This window comes from Pangasianodon hypophthalmus, chromosome 5 (genome assembly GCF_027358585.1).
Source record: "Pangasianodon hypophthalmus isolate fPanHyp1 chromosome 5, fPanHyp1.pri, whole genome shotgun sequence".
NCBI classification, from domain to species: domain Eukaryota; kingdom Metazoa; phylum Chordata; class Actinopteri; order Siluriformes; family Pangasiidae; genus Pangasianodon; species Pangasianodon hypophthalmus.
In genome coordinates this window covers 21,772,108-21,785,695 of record NC_069714.1, presented here as the reverse complement: position 1 = coordinate 21,785,695, position 13,588 = coordinate 21,772,108, and the positions used below count along the sequence as shown (strand labels likewise).

The window sequence follows — 13,588 nt, the reverse complement described above, 5'->3', positions numbered from 1 at the left end:
AAAAACAAACCCCCAAAAAATCTTAGGACACAATGAGATATAAACACTTTATGAGTATATGATCTGTACAGTTGTGACACCGGTTCACAGTAAGGAAAGGACAAAATGGCTCAATAAATGTGTCCTTTTTTTGGTTCATCATTTCACAAACCTTATTCTAACTGCCAATTTACTCAGTGCATGATGTGTAGTATGCTATAAGATCACAGATATTTACCGTCTCTTCAGAACACTTATTGAAAACAATTAAACTATTGTGTATACAAATAGCTTAGATTTCCCATGAGCATCATAACATTAAGATCTTTGTGTTATGTTAGTTGTAGACTCTACTCTAGGCTCTTTCTGCCATTTTCATTGAAAGTCCATCAAAGATCTTTTGTTGTGCTGTGGCTCTTGGGGGGAAAAGACCAAAGAATAGTCATTGTACTTCACACAGATTATTTAAAGACAAGATTACACTCAGTGTGTTGTGACTCTAGAACTAGTGCCTGTCTTCAGTTGTGTTAGCTTGCTAATCAATGGTTTCATTTACCAAAGAAAAAAAAAACTAACTTCTTGTTCTTTCCAGAAACGGCATCTGTTGATTAGGTGAATTCATGATGAAAGTCTGGTTCAAACTCTTCCCATAACCTCTTGGCAGATGAGTGTGTGACCACTTTAAGTGAGTTAGACAATATGGCTAGCAGCAACTGAAGCAGGCAAGCAGTAATTAAATGTGCAATATAACAATGATCCTAACCAAAAGGAACTTAAACCTCAAGTTTGTGGCAGATTTCAAAGCAGCTATGAATTGTTTCCATAAAGACAGGCCTATGCGCACGGATCAATTTAGAGCAACAATAAAACGCTTTCTGATTTTCCTTCATCTGAATTAAAAAAAAAGAAGTTCTTCCCACTCGCTTGCGTGTTGGGTCTTTAAAGTGTATGTTTGCTTCAGGGCTTGTGGTTAATCGAATTGAAGCCCCTCCCAAAGCCAAGCTCGTGGGATGACCACATTGTTGTTAAAAGCAAGCGACTCAGAGGGCAATGGAAAAACTCAAATGAGAAAATGATGTGTGGTAAACAGTTTTTGGAAAACATTTTTTTTTGCCAGTAGAAATGGCACACACATACACTGCCAGCACAGCAAGGACGCTTTCCTTTATGCTGTGTTAACTCTGTGTCTCTCAGAAATCTCTGATACAGCAAACGCAGGATTTTATATATACTCCACAAACTAAAGATTACCTTATAAAGGTACTTCAAATAGACTCTGCTTTAGGGCAAATAACTTCTGCACGGGCAACTATTGAAGGACAAAGAGGTTATGGGAATGTCATGAACCAGAAGCCAGTGCTTATATTATCTTGCTCATCCTTTAGTCCTTCTTCAGTGGTACATCATGTTCATTAATTCTAAAAACAAAAAGCTAATATTTAAAAATAATAAGAACCCGATGACGGAGACCAGCTCCACATATTGAACCAATATATATTACAAAAACAAGTCTGGTTTGCAGGGCTTTGGGGAGGAGTGGTCACACTTCACTCAGCGGCCTTAAGGAGGTTGAGGCTTGAGCATCGACTGTGGCTTGCGGCTGTGGCGGGCATGCTGGCGACGTGCCAGTGTCATGCTCCGTGCAGTTAGAGGGGAGAGGGGAGTCCTGCTGCTCAGTGGAGCTGGGGATGGAAACAAAGACAGTGCTGCTCTCCAGTTCTTCCTGCTCCATAGAGTTAAAGCGCTCCAGCACACAGTGTGCAGTCAGACGTGCCTCTGGGTCATGGTCCCAGCATTCTGTAATAGTGGCACTTAGCACCTGCATTCCCTGTAATGATGGAGCAGAAAGATTCCTTTAAGACTTAGTTTCAGGGAATACACTCATCTCAATGAGAAAGAAGAATACAAATGAAACAGAATAGGCATATAGTGTGCTAACCAGAAGTGGAATATACAACTTTTTTTCTTTTTCCTTGCTACCAGTTCATTCAGTTGCATTTATATGCAAACCCTTCGATCAAATGCAATCATTTCTGTTAGACCTAAGAACTGCTGGCGTAATCATAAAGACTATAATGCTCCTATGGAACATCCATTCAACACACTTAGTACTGTTTGATATTATAGTATACAACTGTCCAAGAGTAATGATTTATTATCTCACTAGCCAGCATCACTCAGAAGAGGATGTGTTCCCTTCTGAGTCTGGTTTCTCTCATGGTTTCTTCCTCATGTCATCTCAGCAGGTTTGTCCTTGCCAGTGTAACCTCCTGCTTGCTCATTAGGGATCTAAATCTATATCTGGATTTCTCTAAAGCTGCTTTGTGACAATGTCCATTGTTGAAAGTGGTATACAAATAAAATTTAATTGAATTGAATGTCCACACCAATTTGTAAGGACACCACGACATTGGTGGTGTCAATATTCACTGAATTTACTTTAAGGAAGTAAAATTTTCTACTTCAATTTCACACCAAATTTCATGCCCCTAACCCTAACCTTAACCTTTAATACAAAGTAAATCAATAATTACAATTTTGCAAGTGTGAGCTCCTGTTGGAAAAAAACTTGTATACACTTCTAAATTCAGTTGAAACCATTTATATTTTACTTTAATAAAATACTTGTATACATTTAAGTTTGAACACTTAACTGTTATTCCAATATAATTTTGGATTGCTCCTTTTCCTTTTAAGTGTGTATGATTCGGACACAATATCCACACTTTCACATAAGTATATTTTTTTCTGTACTTTTTACACCCCTGGTGGTACCAGTGCCAGTATGATTATACTGTGGTTTAAAAATAATGTTTATTTATTAGTAAAGTATTTTTTGTAGCACGTACCAGATGTATTGTCCAGCTGAGTGGGATGTCAGGTCGTCCTCTGTCCCTCAGCACCAGATCCCTCATGCTGTCCACACATGGTTGATCACACACCTTCGAACCAAACGGAGGCTCGTAGCTCTTCACCTCTGCCCAAGCGACAATAATTTATTTATTCCACTTTAACATTGCTTACACTTCACTCTCAGTCAGTGGAGAATGTCTCAGAGAGTCAGTAGTTTTATGTTTCCATGGGCTGTATGACTTGGCCAAAAAACGTGTCTATTTGTCAGAGTGCTTGCTGAACACTCTCTATGAACAGTGGTTACAATGCTCACACAGCACATAACGGAAATTTCTGATTTGTTAGAGCTCTTAGAGTTTGCCTTTCAAACCAAAAAGTCCATTATACCGTGGCTTTTGTAATATCATATAGCAGAAGCCAATAATGTGATTAATGTTTTAAAAATTACACTACATTGTGCAGCACTGTTGGGTTATTTTATAGGAGGCTATCTGGGTCTCATGCCTCTTACCTCCAATAGCATCACAGCGAGAGGCCATTTCCCACAGCACCAGAGACATGGAGTACACATCCATCTGTTTGAAGGACTCCAAATCCTCCAAATTCACTCGAGATTCTAGGACCTCAGGGGCCATGTAGCGTGCCGTTCCAACCTTAGAAGTAAAGATCAGCTCAGTTACATAAGGCAGCTGCAGGAGGGTAAGAGATTTGTTCTATTATATTTAAGAAATAGAAAACTTACTTCTAATAACACCTGTTCTGAGAAATTGAAACCATGATGATTTGTATTTATTTAGGACTTGAAGAGCAGCTATTAAACAAGTAAAAGCAAATGCCTGGAAAGATTTGGTATCTGTACACAATAAACATTAAACATCAGCAGTTTGAAGGAAGATATATACTTACCAGAGTGGATGGAACAAAAGCAAGACGATGATATACAGGATAAGTGTGATATATGAATATTATAAATACAGCGTACAGTATACACTGATCAGCAACAACGTTAAAACCACCTGCCTAATATTGTGTAGGTCCACCTTGTGTGGCCAAAAAGAGCTCTGAGCCATTGATGCATGGACTCCACAAGACCTCTGAAGATGTGCTGTGGCACCAAGACGTTAGCAGCAGATCCTTTATGTCCTGTAAGTTGCAAGGTGGGGGCTCCATGGATCAGACTTGTTAGTCCAGTATGGGGTGTACTTGGTCTGCAACAATGTTTAAGTAGATAGTACGTGTCAAAGTAACATCTACATGAATGCCAGGACCCAAGGTTTCCCAGCAGAATATTGCCGAGAGCATCACACTGCCTCTGCTGGCTTGCCTTCTTCCCATAGTGCATCCTGGTGCCATCTCTTCCCCAGGTAAACGACGCACACTCACCCGGCCGTCCACATGATGTAAAAGAAAATGTCATTCATCAGACCAGGCCACTATCTTCCATTGTTCCATGGTCCAGTTCTGTTGCTCACGTGCCCGTTGTAGGCGCTTTCGGCAGTGGGACAGCATGGGCAGTCTGACCGGCCTGCAGCTATGCAGCACCATATACAGAAAGCTGCGATGCACTGTGTGTTCTGACACCTTTCTATCATAGCCAGGGTTACCTTTTCCAGCAATTTGTGCTACAGTAGTTCTTCTGTGGGATCAATCCAGATGGGCTAACCTTCGCTCCCTACAATGGCAGTGAGCCTTGGGCACCCATGACCCTGTCACCGGTTCATCGGTTGTGCTTCCTTGGACCACTTTAGTAGGTACTAACCACTGCGTACTGGGAACACCCCACAGACCTGCTGTTTTGGAGATGTTCTGACCCAGTCGTCTAGCCATCACAATTTAGCCCTTGTCAAAGTCACTCAGATCCTTATGCTTGCCCATTTTTCCTGCTTCCAACACACCAACTTCGAGAACTGTCTGCTCACATACTGCCTAATATATCCCACCCATTGACAGGTGCCATTGTAACAAGAAAATCAATGTTATTCATTTCACCTGTCAGTGGTTTTAATGTTATGGCTGATCAGTGTATGTGCATACCCATTTTGTACATTTTTTAAATCTGTTTTTATTTTAATGTATTTTATTGTTGATTTTTTGTTTATTGTTAGTATAATCATGGGTTGAATGTACAACTGAAAAATGAACAAATGTAAATAGAAGTTTATAAAAGCGTATGGATTATCCTGTGGTTTAGGATACGTTGCTGGATGGACTGTCTGAATTTTGGCTTTTTTCCTTTAAAACAGTCATTCAGAGTTTATAGAGTTAATCTGATATTCTGTGGTTGCTCTAATCTAGTAGCCTCACTGCAGCAGACTAAACCTGCAGCTCAGTGCAGTCTTTTGTCATGTAGTCATGATGTTTTGTGGCAAACTGTAGTACTTTGATGAACAACACAATGCAGATTAGATATGTTGCTGACTCTGCTCTGCACTACATAGGGGTTGATTTGTAGACCCATGTACAAATGCAGTAATTTTTAGTCATTCATTTGTAATCAAAATATTTTGACCAGTGTATTATTAAAAAGTAATAGATTCCACTGAACCTGAGTTTTAATATCATTGAGATTTGTAGCTTAATATTGATCTGACTTAGGTTCCTGACCCCTGCTCTAAAATATCAAGTTTCTCACAGACTTAAATCAGTCCTAGAAGGATTAAGGAAGATGATGAAACGCTGAACAGAGGTAACAGCAACAATGTTAACTATTCTATTCTATGCACTTGTGTGTAACAATTTATAATGTTCAGTTTACTGGGTTGCTCACAAAGGGTGAAGTAGGAAAAATGTTAACAATGTGAAACCATTTGTGATAATTCATAATATTAACCATCCATAACTATTTATAACCATTTGTTCCATTGTAACATTGAAGTTGTATGATTACGTTGGTCCTCCTCACCTGCCCACTGTTAGCGAAGTCATCCACGGTGAGAGAGATGTCCAGTCTCAGCGCCAGGCCAAAATCACACAGAGCACACTCATTGTTGCTCTTCATCACGATGTTGCTGCTCTTCAGGTCTCTGTGTGCGATGGGCACCTTGGGTGTCCCACATGGTGTTGTGTCATTGTGCAAGTGCGCTAGGCCTCGTGCCACTGAGGATGCCATTGCACACAGCTGACTCCAGCTCAGCACATGGCTCACTAGGAAGTCCTGCAGATTCCCCAGGGCATGGTAGGCCATGATTAGCCAGTACTGCCTCTGGGGGGAGCTAGCTGTACCTCCACGCTGCTCTGCAGTCAGAAACTGCACAATGTTCTCGTGTTTCAGGTTGGGGTCAGAGAAGATGGCCCTCTCGTTGCGCCAGGAAGCATATTCCACAGCTGGGAAGATTTTTACTGCCACCGTTTCATACTGGCCACATTCGCTGTGGTTAAGCCGTGCTCGCCAGACCTCAGCAAATCGTCCCTTACCAACCAGGGCCTCCAGCTGGATAGGTAGATGCTCTGTGTTGTGGTTTAGACTATTGGCACAGCTTGATGATATGTCTGAATTGGCGTCTTCGCCGAGGGATAGAAGCTTGCCGTGGTAGTCACTGGTGTTGGCTTCACCAGCACGCGCCTCCGGCGGGTCCAATGACTGGTAATGTGTGCGCTTTGGGGCCCAGTCTTTGGGTTGTTTGCTGAGGTGGCGTGTGCGGTAGAGGTAGAATGCCATCGTAGCAATTACAGCTACTAGGATTGGAGGAACCAGGCTTATCACCACTACTGGAATCACATCTTTACTTCTTAGCCTTGAGAACCCTAGAGAGAAATGTTTACAGAATGTCAGCACCTTTCTTTGTATGGTTAAGCAATTTTATGGGAAAAAGATACACTTAAAGTATCTATTATTATTATTATTATTATTATTATTATTATTATTACCATTTGCTCCTTTCTCAAAGATGAGCCTGTCATTGCAGTCATGCTCTCTGATACAGCTGCAGAGAAACAGCATACTGTTCTCAGAGGGCACTGAAGTCATTACACACTCTGTGGAGCTGGTGTTAAACAGCAAGATGTTCTCCAGTACAAGTAGAGGATTATGGCATAGAGTCTGCACGCTCACACTCTCATTCTCCTTCTTCCTGTAAACAACAGCACATACATACATACATACATAACTAAAAGGGCTATGAGACATAGCTGAATGTTTCAGAATCTTGGTTTATCATAGATACTATACTCAAATCTTATAATAATATCTAATAGTACCTGCTCTCACAAATTTAAACCATGATTATTTGTATTTATTGGGGATATAAGAATAACAGCTGTTAAACAAATAAAAGCAAATGTCTGAAAGGATTTGAGCAGTTTGAAGGAAGAGGACCTCCCCTTAATAAAGACAAGTGTGTGTATGTGTGTGTGTGTGTGTGTATTTTTATTATTGTTGTTGTCGTCAGTCTAATTTATTTTATTGCTGGTATGATCAGGGGTTGAATGTAAAATAGAAAAGTGAAAAAATTTTGAGAAGTGTAAATTAATTTGATAAATACAGTGTGGTACAAAATTAAAAATGTGTTTAGTTTAGCTTCTTTTTGTGAAAAGCAGGCACATACACACATAAATAAAGAGGCTACAAGACACAGCTGAATGTTTGAGAATCCAAGGTTCTTCTAGGTTTAACGTATATAAGATAGACAAATGGACCTTTTTTTGAACATAGGAATGCTCTTCAACAGCAAAAAATATGAATAACAAGTGATCAGGGAATCCCTGCTCAGGAGTTTTCTTTGTACTTCTTGCCAAAGTCAGCTCTTTTCTGAAGGTTATAAATGTGTTTGTTATTCATCCTGTATTCGTGAGGAGTTTTTATCTGACTCTTTTATTTGAGCCATGTTTTTTTCTGTGCTCCCCTGAGTGCTGGCTATCTCTCGCTACACAGCCAGATTCTACTACACGGTCAATCAGAGGTCAGTTCTATAAACTTCCCAGAAAAAAACTCCTCGGGTGCCAAACTGGGCGGAACTAGTTTAGCGGAAATCTTTAAAAACAGAGTCTATTATCATAGCAAGGGTCCAGAGAGCCGTAGCTCAGCTAAAAGTTGTCATATTAGTGTTCATATCTCCTTTTTTTTTAAAACTATTATCGTGAGATACACTTTAATACACTGTCTTATGCCAATCTAAAGATACAAGACACCACAATATATAACTTGGGTTCAAGGTTGTACTATGTATAAAGTCACTCACATCTCTATAATTCTTACATTTATGTGAGACAAAAAGTTAGAACTGAGACTTGTGGGCTGTGGCTGTGGGATGACATGAATCATACACAGTGTCCAAGAATTCAACCGCGTCTCCAGACTCGGCCGTGGCCCACTCACACCCCAACACAGCAGGAATCGATGGTGGCTTGACTTAGTGACGTTGCATTCTATAAATAAAAAGTGGCATAGGCCAGACTTACCATATAGCCACACAGACCTCCTCAGCATGGGTACAAAAGGAGCTGAAGTTGCAGTTGCTCATGCAGATGTTGTCCTCACACACAGGACTGGACTGGTCACACCACTTACATAGGTTAGTTGTTATGTGAGTGAAAGCACTGGCCTGAAATACTAAAATGTGCACAAATAAAGAGTTAGCAATTTAGTACACAATGCTTTCATACTTACAGAGATATTCAGTCAAGAATTATTGACACAGTATGTTATTTTTAAATACATATGGCATAATTATTGGCAGCACTGAAAAAGGAATTGTGTTTGGCTGCAGTAAAAAACAGAATGTTTATCAAGCTTACAATTTCCATTTGTCTGAAATATTTTAGCATATGAGATTACACACTCAGAGATATATTAATTTATACCACAGGGAATCAGAATATGGTCAAAGGCAATAATATAAAAATATATTTTGTACCTAATGAAAACATGTAGCCTGAATTAGTCCACACAAGCAGATATAAGAATTTAAAGGAGCTTGAAATATTCTGTATGAATGAGTCTAAGATCCTCTGCATGCTGTTAGACATTAGAGACAGAGGCTCAGTGCTGCTATTCTCTCTAGTAAATAAATATTAATTGTGGGGTGCTGAGAACCAGTATTTCAAAATTCTGCCTCTAGGTGAAAAATAGTGTTAAACTGTGTTACAAGGCAGGATGTATTCCTGGCTCATGCCCAGTGTTCTCTGGATAAGCTCTGAATTCACCACGACCCTAACCTGGCTAATGGAGTTACTGAAGATGAATGAATGAATGGATAAATTAATGAATATACAGTGTCCCCTATCAACCATGAACCATCATATATATATATATATATATATATATATATATATATATATATATATATATATATATATATATTCATTTTTTCATAAAATTCTAAACCTATTAATTACAAAGGTCTATTGAAGGCTTATATAAATCTTTAGAGAATTTATAACACTGACTTAAATGTACCCAAAAGCCCTTAAGACAAATCAGTACCACCAACACAGTTGTTAATACTAATATAATATTGATGATATTCAATAAAAAGAAATTGTCAATATCAGTAGAAAGTAAAAAAATCTACAAATCACAAATGTAATTGCCTGAAATCACAAATACTTCTTTTTGTCTTTTTTATAGTGCAGTACATTTTGTAATATTACTATCATAATGAAAATGATACCAGGTGATAACAGTGAGCAGTTGCAATCAGGATTAATAAGATACAACCCTTTTTTGGAAGTGTTACACCCCATCTGGAGACTACAGAGAGCTAAATGGATTTGGATGATATACATTGTATACTGTGTGTTGGAATAGGTTTGGTTTAGTTGTCAGTGTGTTTGTATGTGTGCTTTGAGGGTGGAGGGGTTCTGAGTGCCTGTGTTATGTCGGGTGTGGGGAGCATTCCTTCCCACGCATCTTCCTTCCGCTATCCTTATGCTGCCACATCACAACAATATTAATTGTTGATTGAAACCAGATGACGGGTGAGCTTGTTTCACTCAGAGAGCGTGGTGATCTAATAGGACTGAGTAAACATGAAAAGAAGCAGTGCTGATATTTCACAAAGGCTTCCAGATGTTCACTGATGCCAACCATCAAAATACACAAGTGAGAAAGAAAGAAAGAAAGAAAGAAAGACAGAGAGAGACAAAGAAAAAGAAAAAGAAAAAGAGAAAACTAAGAAACTGGTTAAAAAATAATAAAAATAAATAAATTTAAAAAAAATTTAACCCCTCCTCCCCCCCAAAACTATAAAGTAATTAAAATCAGCAGTTGACTGCTCCAGAAATAAATTAAAGCCATAAGTGTTCACTCTGGCCAAGTTTGAAGAACAACCCCTCTGTACTTATGGGAAATCCAAAGGCCACATGCTCACAGGAGGCCCTGAGATATCAGCCTGTAGTTGTTTGGTTTGCAGTCAAACACACTTTTCTTCCTTATTCTACACTTACAGTTCACAGCCTACTCCAATGCAGTATATTAATATTCAGAAGAGTATAATGCCACTCCTTTAAACAAACAACACAGATCTGCCAAGAGATCATGCATCATAATGTGTTAAGCACTGAAAGTTAGAAGAGATTTTTCTGGTTTACAGTCTTGCTCTCACTATTGCACAATTTCTCCAATGCACCTGATTCAACAAACTGGACGGCCTGATACTTATCTTCTGAGATGAACAGGATGTGTGCTTGAAAATGAAACACACCAAACTGTTTAATACAGCTCGGGAACTTTTCAAGCACATTCTTCTCAAAGTGCAGTGATCACATTCTGCCACTGTGTGGCATAATGACCTCCATTCAATAGCCTTGAAAGCATTTTGTGAATAAATTAATAACAGCATAATCAAAACATCACTCCTGGCTCTGTCACATGCATATGATATACAGATGTCTTCAAGATTTCCTCTAAAGCTCCAGGGCCAAATATGATCCAATGTATTTTGGAGCAAAATGTGAACTTATGAACTTATGATCTCTTCCAAGATCATGAGAGAGAAATTAATTATTAAATTAATTTTGGGACTGTTCTTACAACTGCCAATTCAATACCTATTATCTCATGCCAAACAATAAACATCTGTTTATCCTGCTTATGATCACTCGGATTCTCTGCCCCAGGTTTTGCTACCACAAAAGAAAGGCACTTTTTGGATGCAGAGGAGAGAAAGATTACAGTCCCTGTCTCTGTCATCACAGCTCTTTTGAGACCGGGGTGACTTAGAGCCCTTCAGCATCTTATTCTTTGCTGTAACTGGGACAATTTGAGCATTGTGTGAAACGATGATGGCAGGGCTGAGAAGAGACTGTCACATCACACTCTCTGTGTCTTTTGTCTCTCTGCATGTTGTTTAAATTCATTAGAGTTGGCACCAGTTTATCACATGTGCCCTCTGTCTTCCTTCATAATTACCTAATTTATCTTCATTAGGCACCATTTTCAACAACACTTGGAGGGCTATGTGAATAAATGAAGAGCTTATGATTTTGTTCTCTTCAAAAACACTGTAATGATTTTAACTGCTGTTAAAACGAAAACTGTTCGCTCAAACACAACCATTTAAGGAAGCTTCTGCTATAGAGCAAAGATCATTTGGACTCTCAAGATAGATTTCCTTAGAATTTTACAATGACATTTTATATGGACACAGTATATTACATTTTTCTTTGTCTTCACAGAATAAATCCTGTTCTTAAATAATATTTAGAGTATACAGTTGTTACAACAAGCTAATCAGGTAATCAATATACATTTGGTTCCAATGCTTAATATTAAACTTTGACAATCTGTTTAAGATAAACAAACGCAAATTAAAGAGTAGAAAGATTGAACTGATTGTGTTCTCTTTTTTTTTTTTTTACTAAATATTATTATACTCCAAGAGAATTACTGTACTTACTTTTTATGTTAAATCACACATTTAAAAAATAATATAAAGATCTGTAGAGACATTCCTGATTATATCCTTAGTATGATCTACCTTCACCCATAAGGAAATATATGTTTTTTATTTGTTTGTGTGTTTTTAATCATTTCTCCCTTGCTTGGCTGTTAAAAGTATACATAGATCAACTTGTGAAATATGGCTAAACAGGAAAAAGTCTATGAAACTGAAGATTTTGTTGCAAATGATTGCTAATCTAATTAATATATGGAAGCTGTTATAGGATGGATTCATAAGTTCTTTCCCACACATGCTTTTGATATCCAACAGTTATGCTAAATACACATTTATGATCACTTTTACACAGATTATTCCTGTCCTGAACAGAAGAGATATTTCTTACTCAGTTCTAAAGTTCTCACACTTCAGCCTCAAACTTGACTAGATATAAGGACAAATGTATTTTTTTTTTCTGATCAGCTTCAAATAAGAAGTCCAGTGCCTCATAAAGAGTAGGGTATGTCAGCATAATTCTAAGCAGCACATCAAAATAGTGCTAAATAGTATTTCATAAATACTACGCCGCCATGTTAATTATTTGCAGCCAACTAAATGCAAATCAGGTCTTATAGCTATCTAAAGCCTCACACTGCTGTACTGACAGACTAATGTAGGAGTCTCTGTGCTGTTTGGTATGGTAGTATGTATGCAGTTTTGGACGGAGACTCTCTCTCGACTCGTATGTCGCTGGCTGCAGATAATATGAACACAAAAGAAAGTGGAGATGGCTATAAGAAACTCTGCTTTTCTACTCACCGAGCGACAGAAGGACACATGTGAAAGGCGTGAATCTCCAGCCCCTGAGCTCCATAGTTCTCCCCCAGACACAATCTGAAGTCAGTAAGACTCTTCTTGGACCTTCTTCGCTGTCAGAGACAAAGGAAAGTTCGCATGTATAGAAGTTTTAGAGGCTGTCCTGTACGAGCTGGAAGAGCTGAGCCGCTCGGACCGACGCGTTTCTGGCCTCGGAGGCGGATCCAGATGTTTTCAATCCAGCTGTGGCAAGCGGCCCGCCCAGGAACTGCAGTTTATTCATGCAGACCAGTGGTCTGTTCAAGAGCCTATCAATCTACTAATAAGCTTTATCAGCACAAGATAAAAGCTTAAAAGATCAAATGCTTGAAGACTGTACCAAGAATTTCGACTTGTATAGGCTTATTGTTATAGAATAGGCCTATAGAGTGATTATCACTTCAACATGGTGAGTGTGAGCTCTGCCAAGTCCTTCCCTCTGAACGAACAAAATAATATATCTCACAGATTCAAAAGTCAAAAGGCACAGAATAGACACAGTGGTGTGGTTGACTTTGCCAGCACAGAATGAACTGACTGTTAAAAGAAAGAAATAATATAAATGTTGGTTTAATTCATGCTAAAATCAGTGCTTCTTAGCCAGGAAGCCCTTTCTCACACACACACATACACACACACACACACACACACACAGAGAGAGAGACAGAGAGAGAGAGAGAGATCAAATATTATTATATCCTATAATTAGCACATTTCCCAGTTCGATTAAAATCTAGTTTAATTAAAATTGATGTTCAGATTATATGTTTTAAATTACAGAACCTTAGCTTAGAAGTTTCTACCCATAATGATAATAATAATAATAATAATAATAATAATAATAATAATAGACAGTCATCGTCCTACATTATTATTATTATTATTATTATTATTATTATTATTATTATTATTATTATTATTATTATTATTATTATTATTATGTTTTAAATTACAGAGCGTTAGATTAGAGGTTTCTACCCATAATAATACTAATACTAATACTACTACTACTACTACTACTACTACTACTACTACTAATAATAATAATAATAATAATGATAGACATTCATCGTCCTACATTATTA

The 13,588-nt window shown here is 38.2% G+C and overlaps 1 protein-coding gene across 1 annotated transcript; it reads right to left on the bottom strand.

The window, feature by feature from the left end:
* Positions 1–33: 33 nt before the first annotated feature.
* tgfbr2l (transforming growth factor beta receptor-like) lies at positions 34–12,697 on the bottom strand. The gene is made up of 7 exons (XM_026946926.3): positions 12,468–12,697; positions 8,230–8,380; positions 6,700–6,902; positions 5,735–6,576; positions 3,344–3,485; positions 2,829–2,956; positions 34–1,807 (listed from the first exon to the last, which is right to left on the bottom strand). Exons 1-7 carry the CDS (start codon positions 12,520–12,522, stop codon positions 1,520–1,522), a joined length of 1,809 nt encoding a protein of 602 aa, XP_026802727.2. The 5' UTR covers positions 12,523–12,697; the 3' UTR covers positions 34–1,519.
* Between the last annotated feature and the right edge of the window lie 891 nt (positions 12,698–13,588).

Coding starts and splice junctions, on each gene's coding strand:
- tgfbr2l (XM_026946926.3), bottom strand. CDS start 12,522: ATGGAGCTCAGGGGCTGGAGATTCACGCCTTTCACATGTGTCCTTCTG. Junction 3,486..5,734: donor ACTTCGCTAACAGTGGGCAG/GTGAGGAGGACC, acceptor TTTACTTCTAAG/GTTGGAACGGCACGCTACAT. Junction 1,808..2,828: donor TCAGCTGGACAATACATCTG/GTACGTGCTACA, acceptor CCATCATTACAG/GGAATGCAGGTGCTAAGTGC.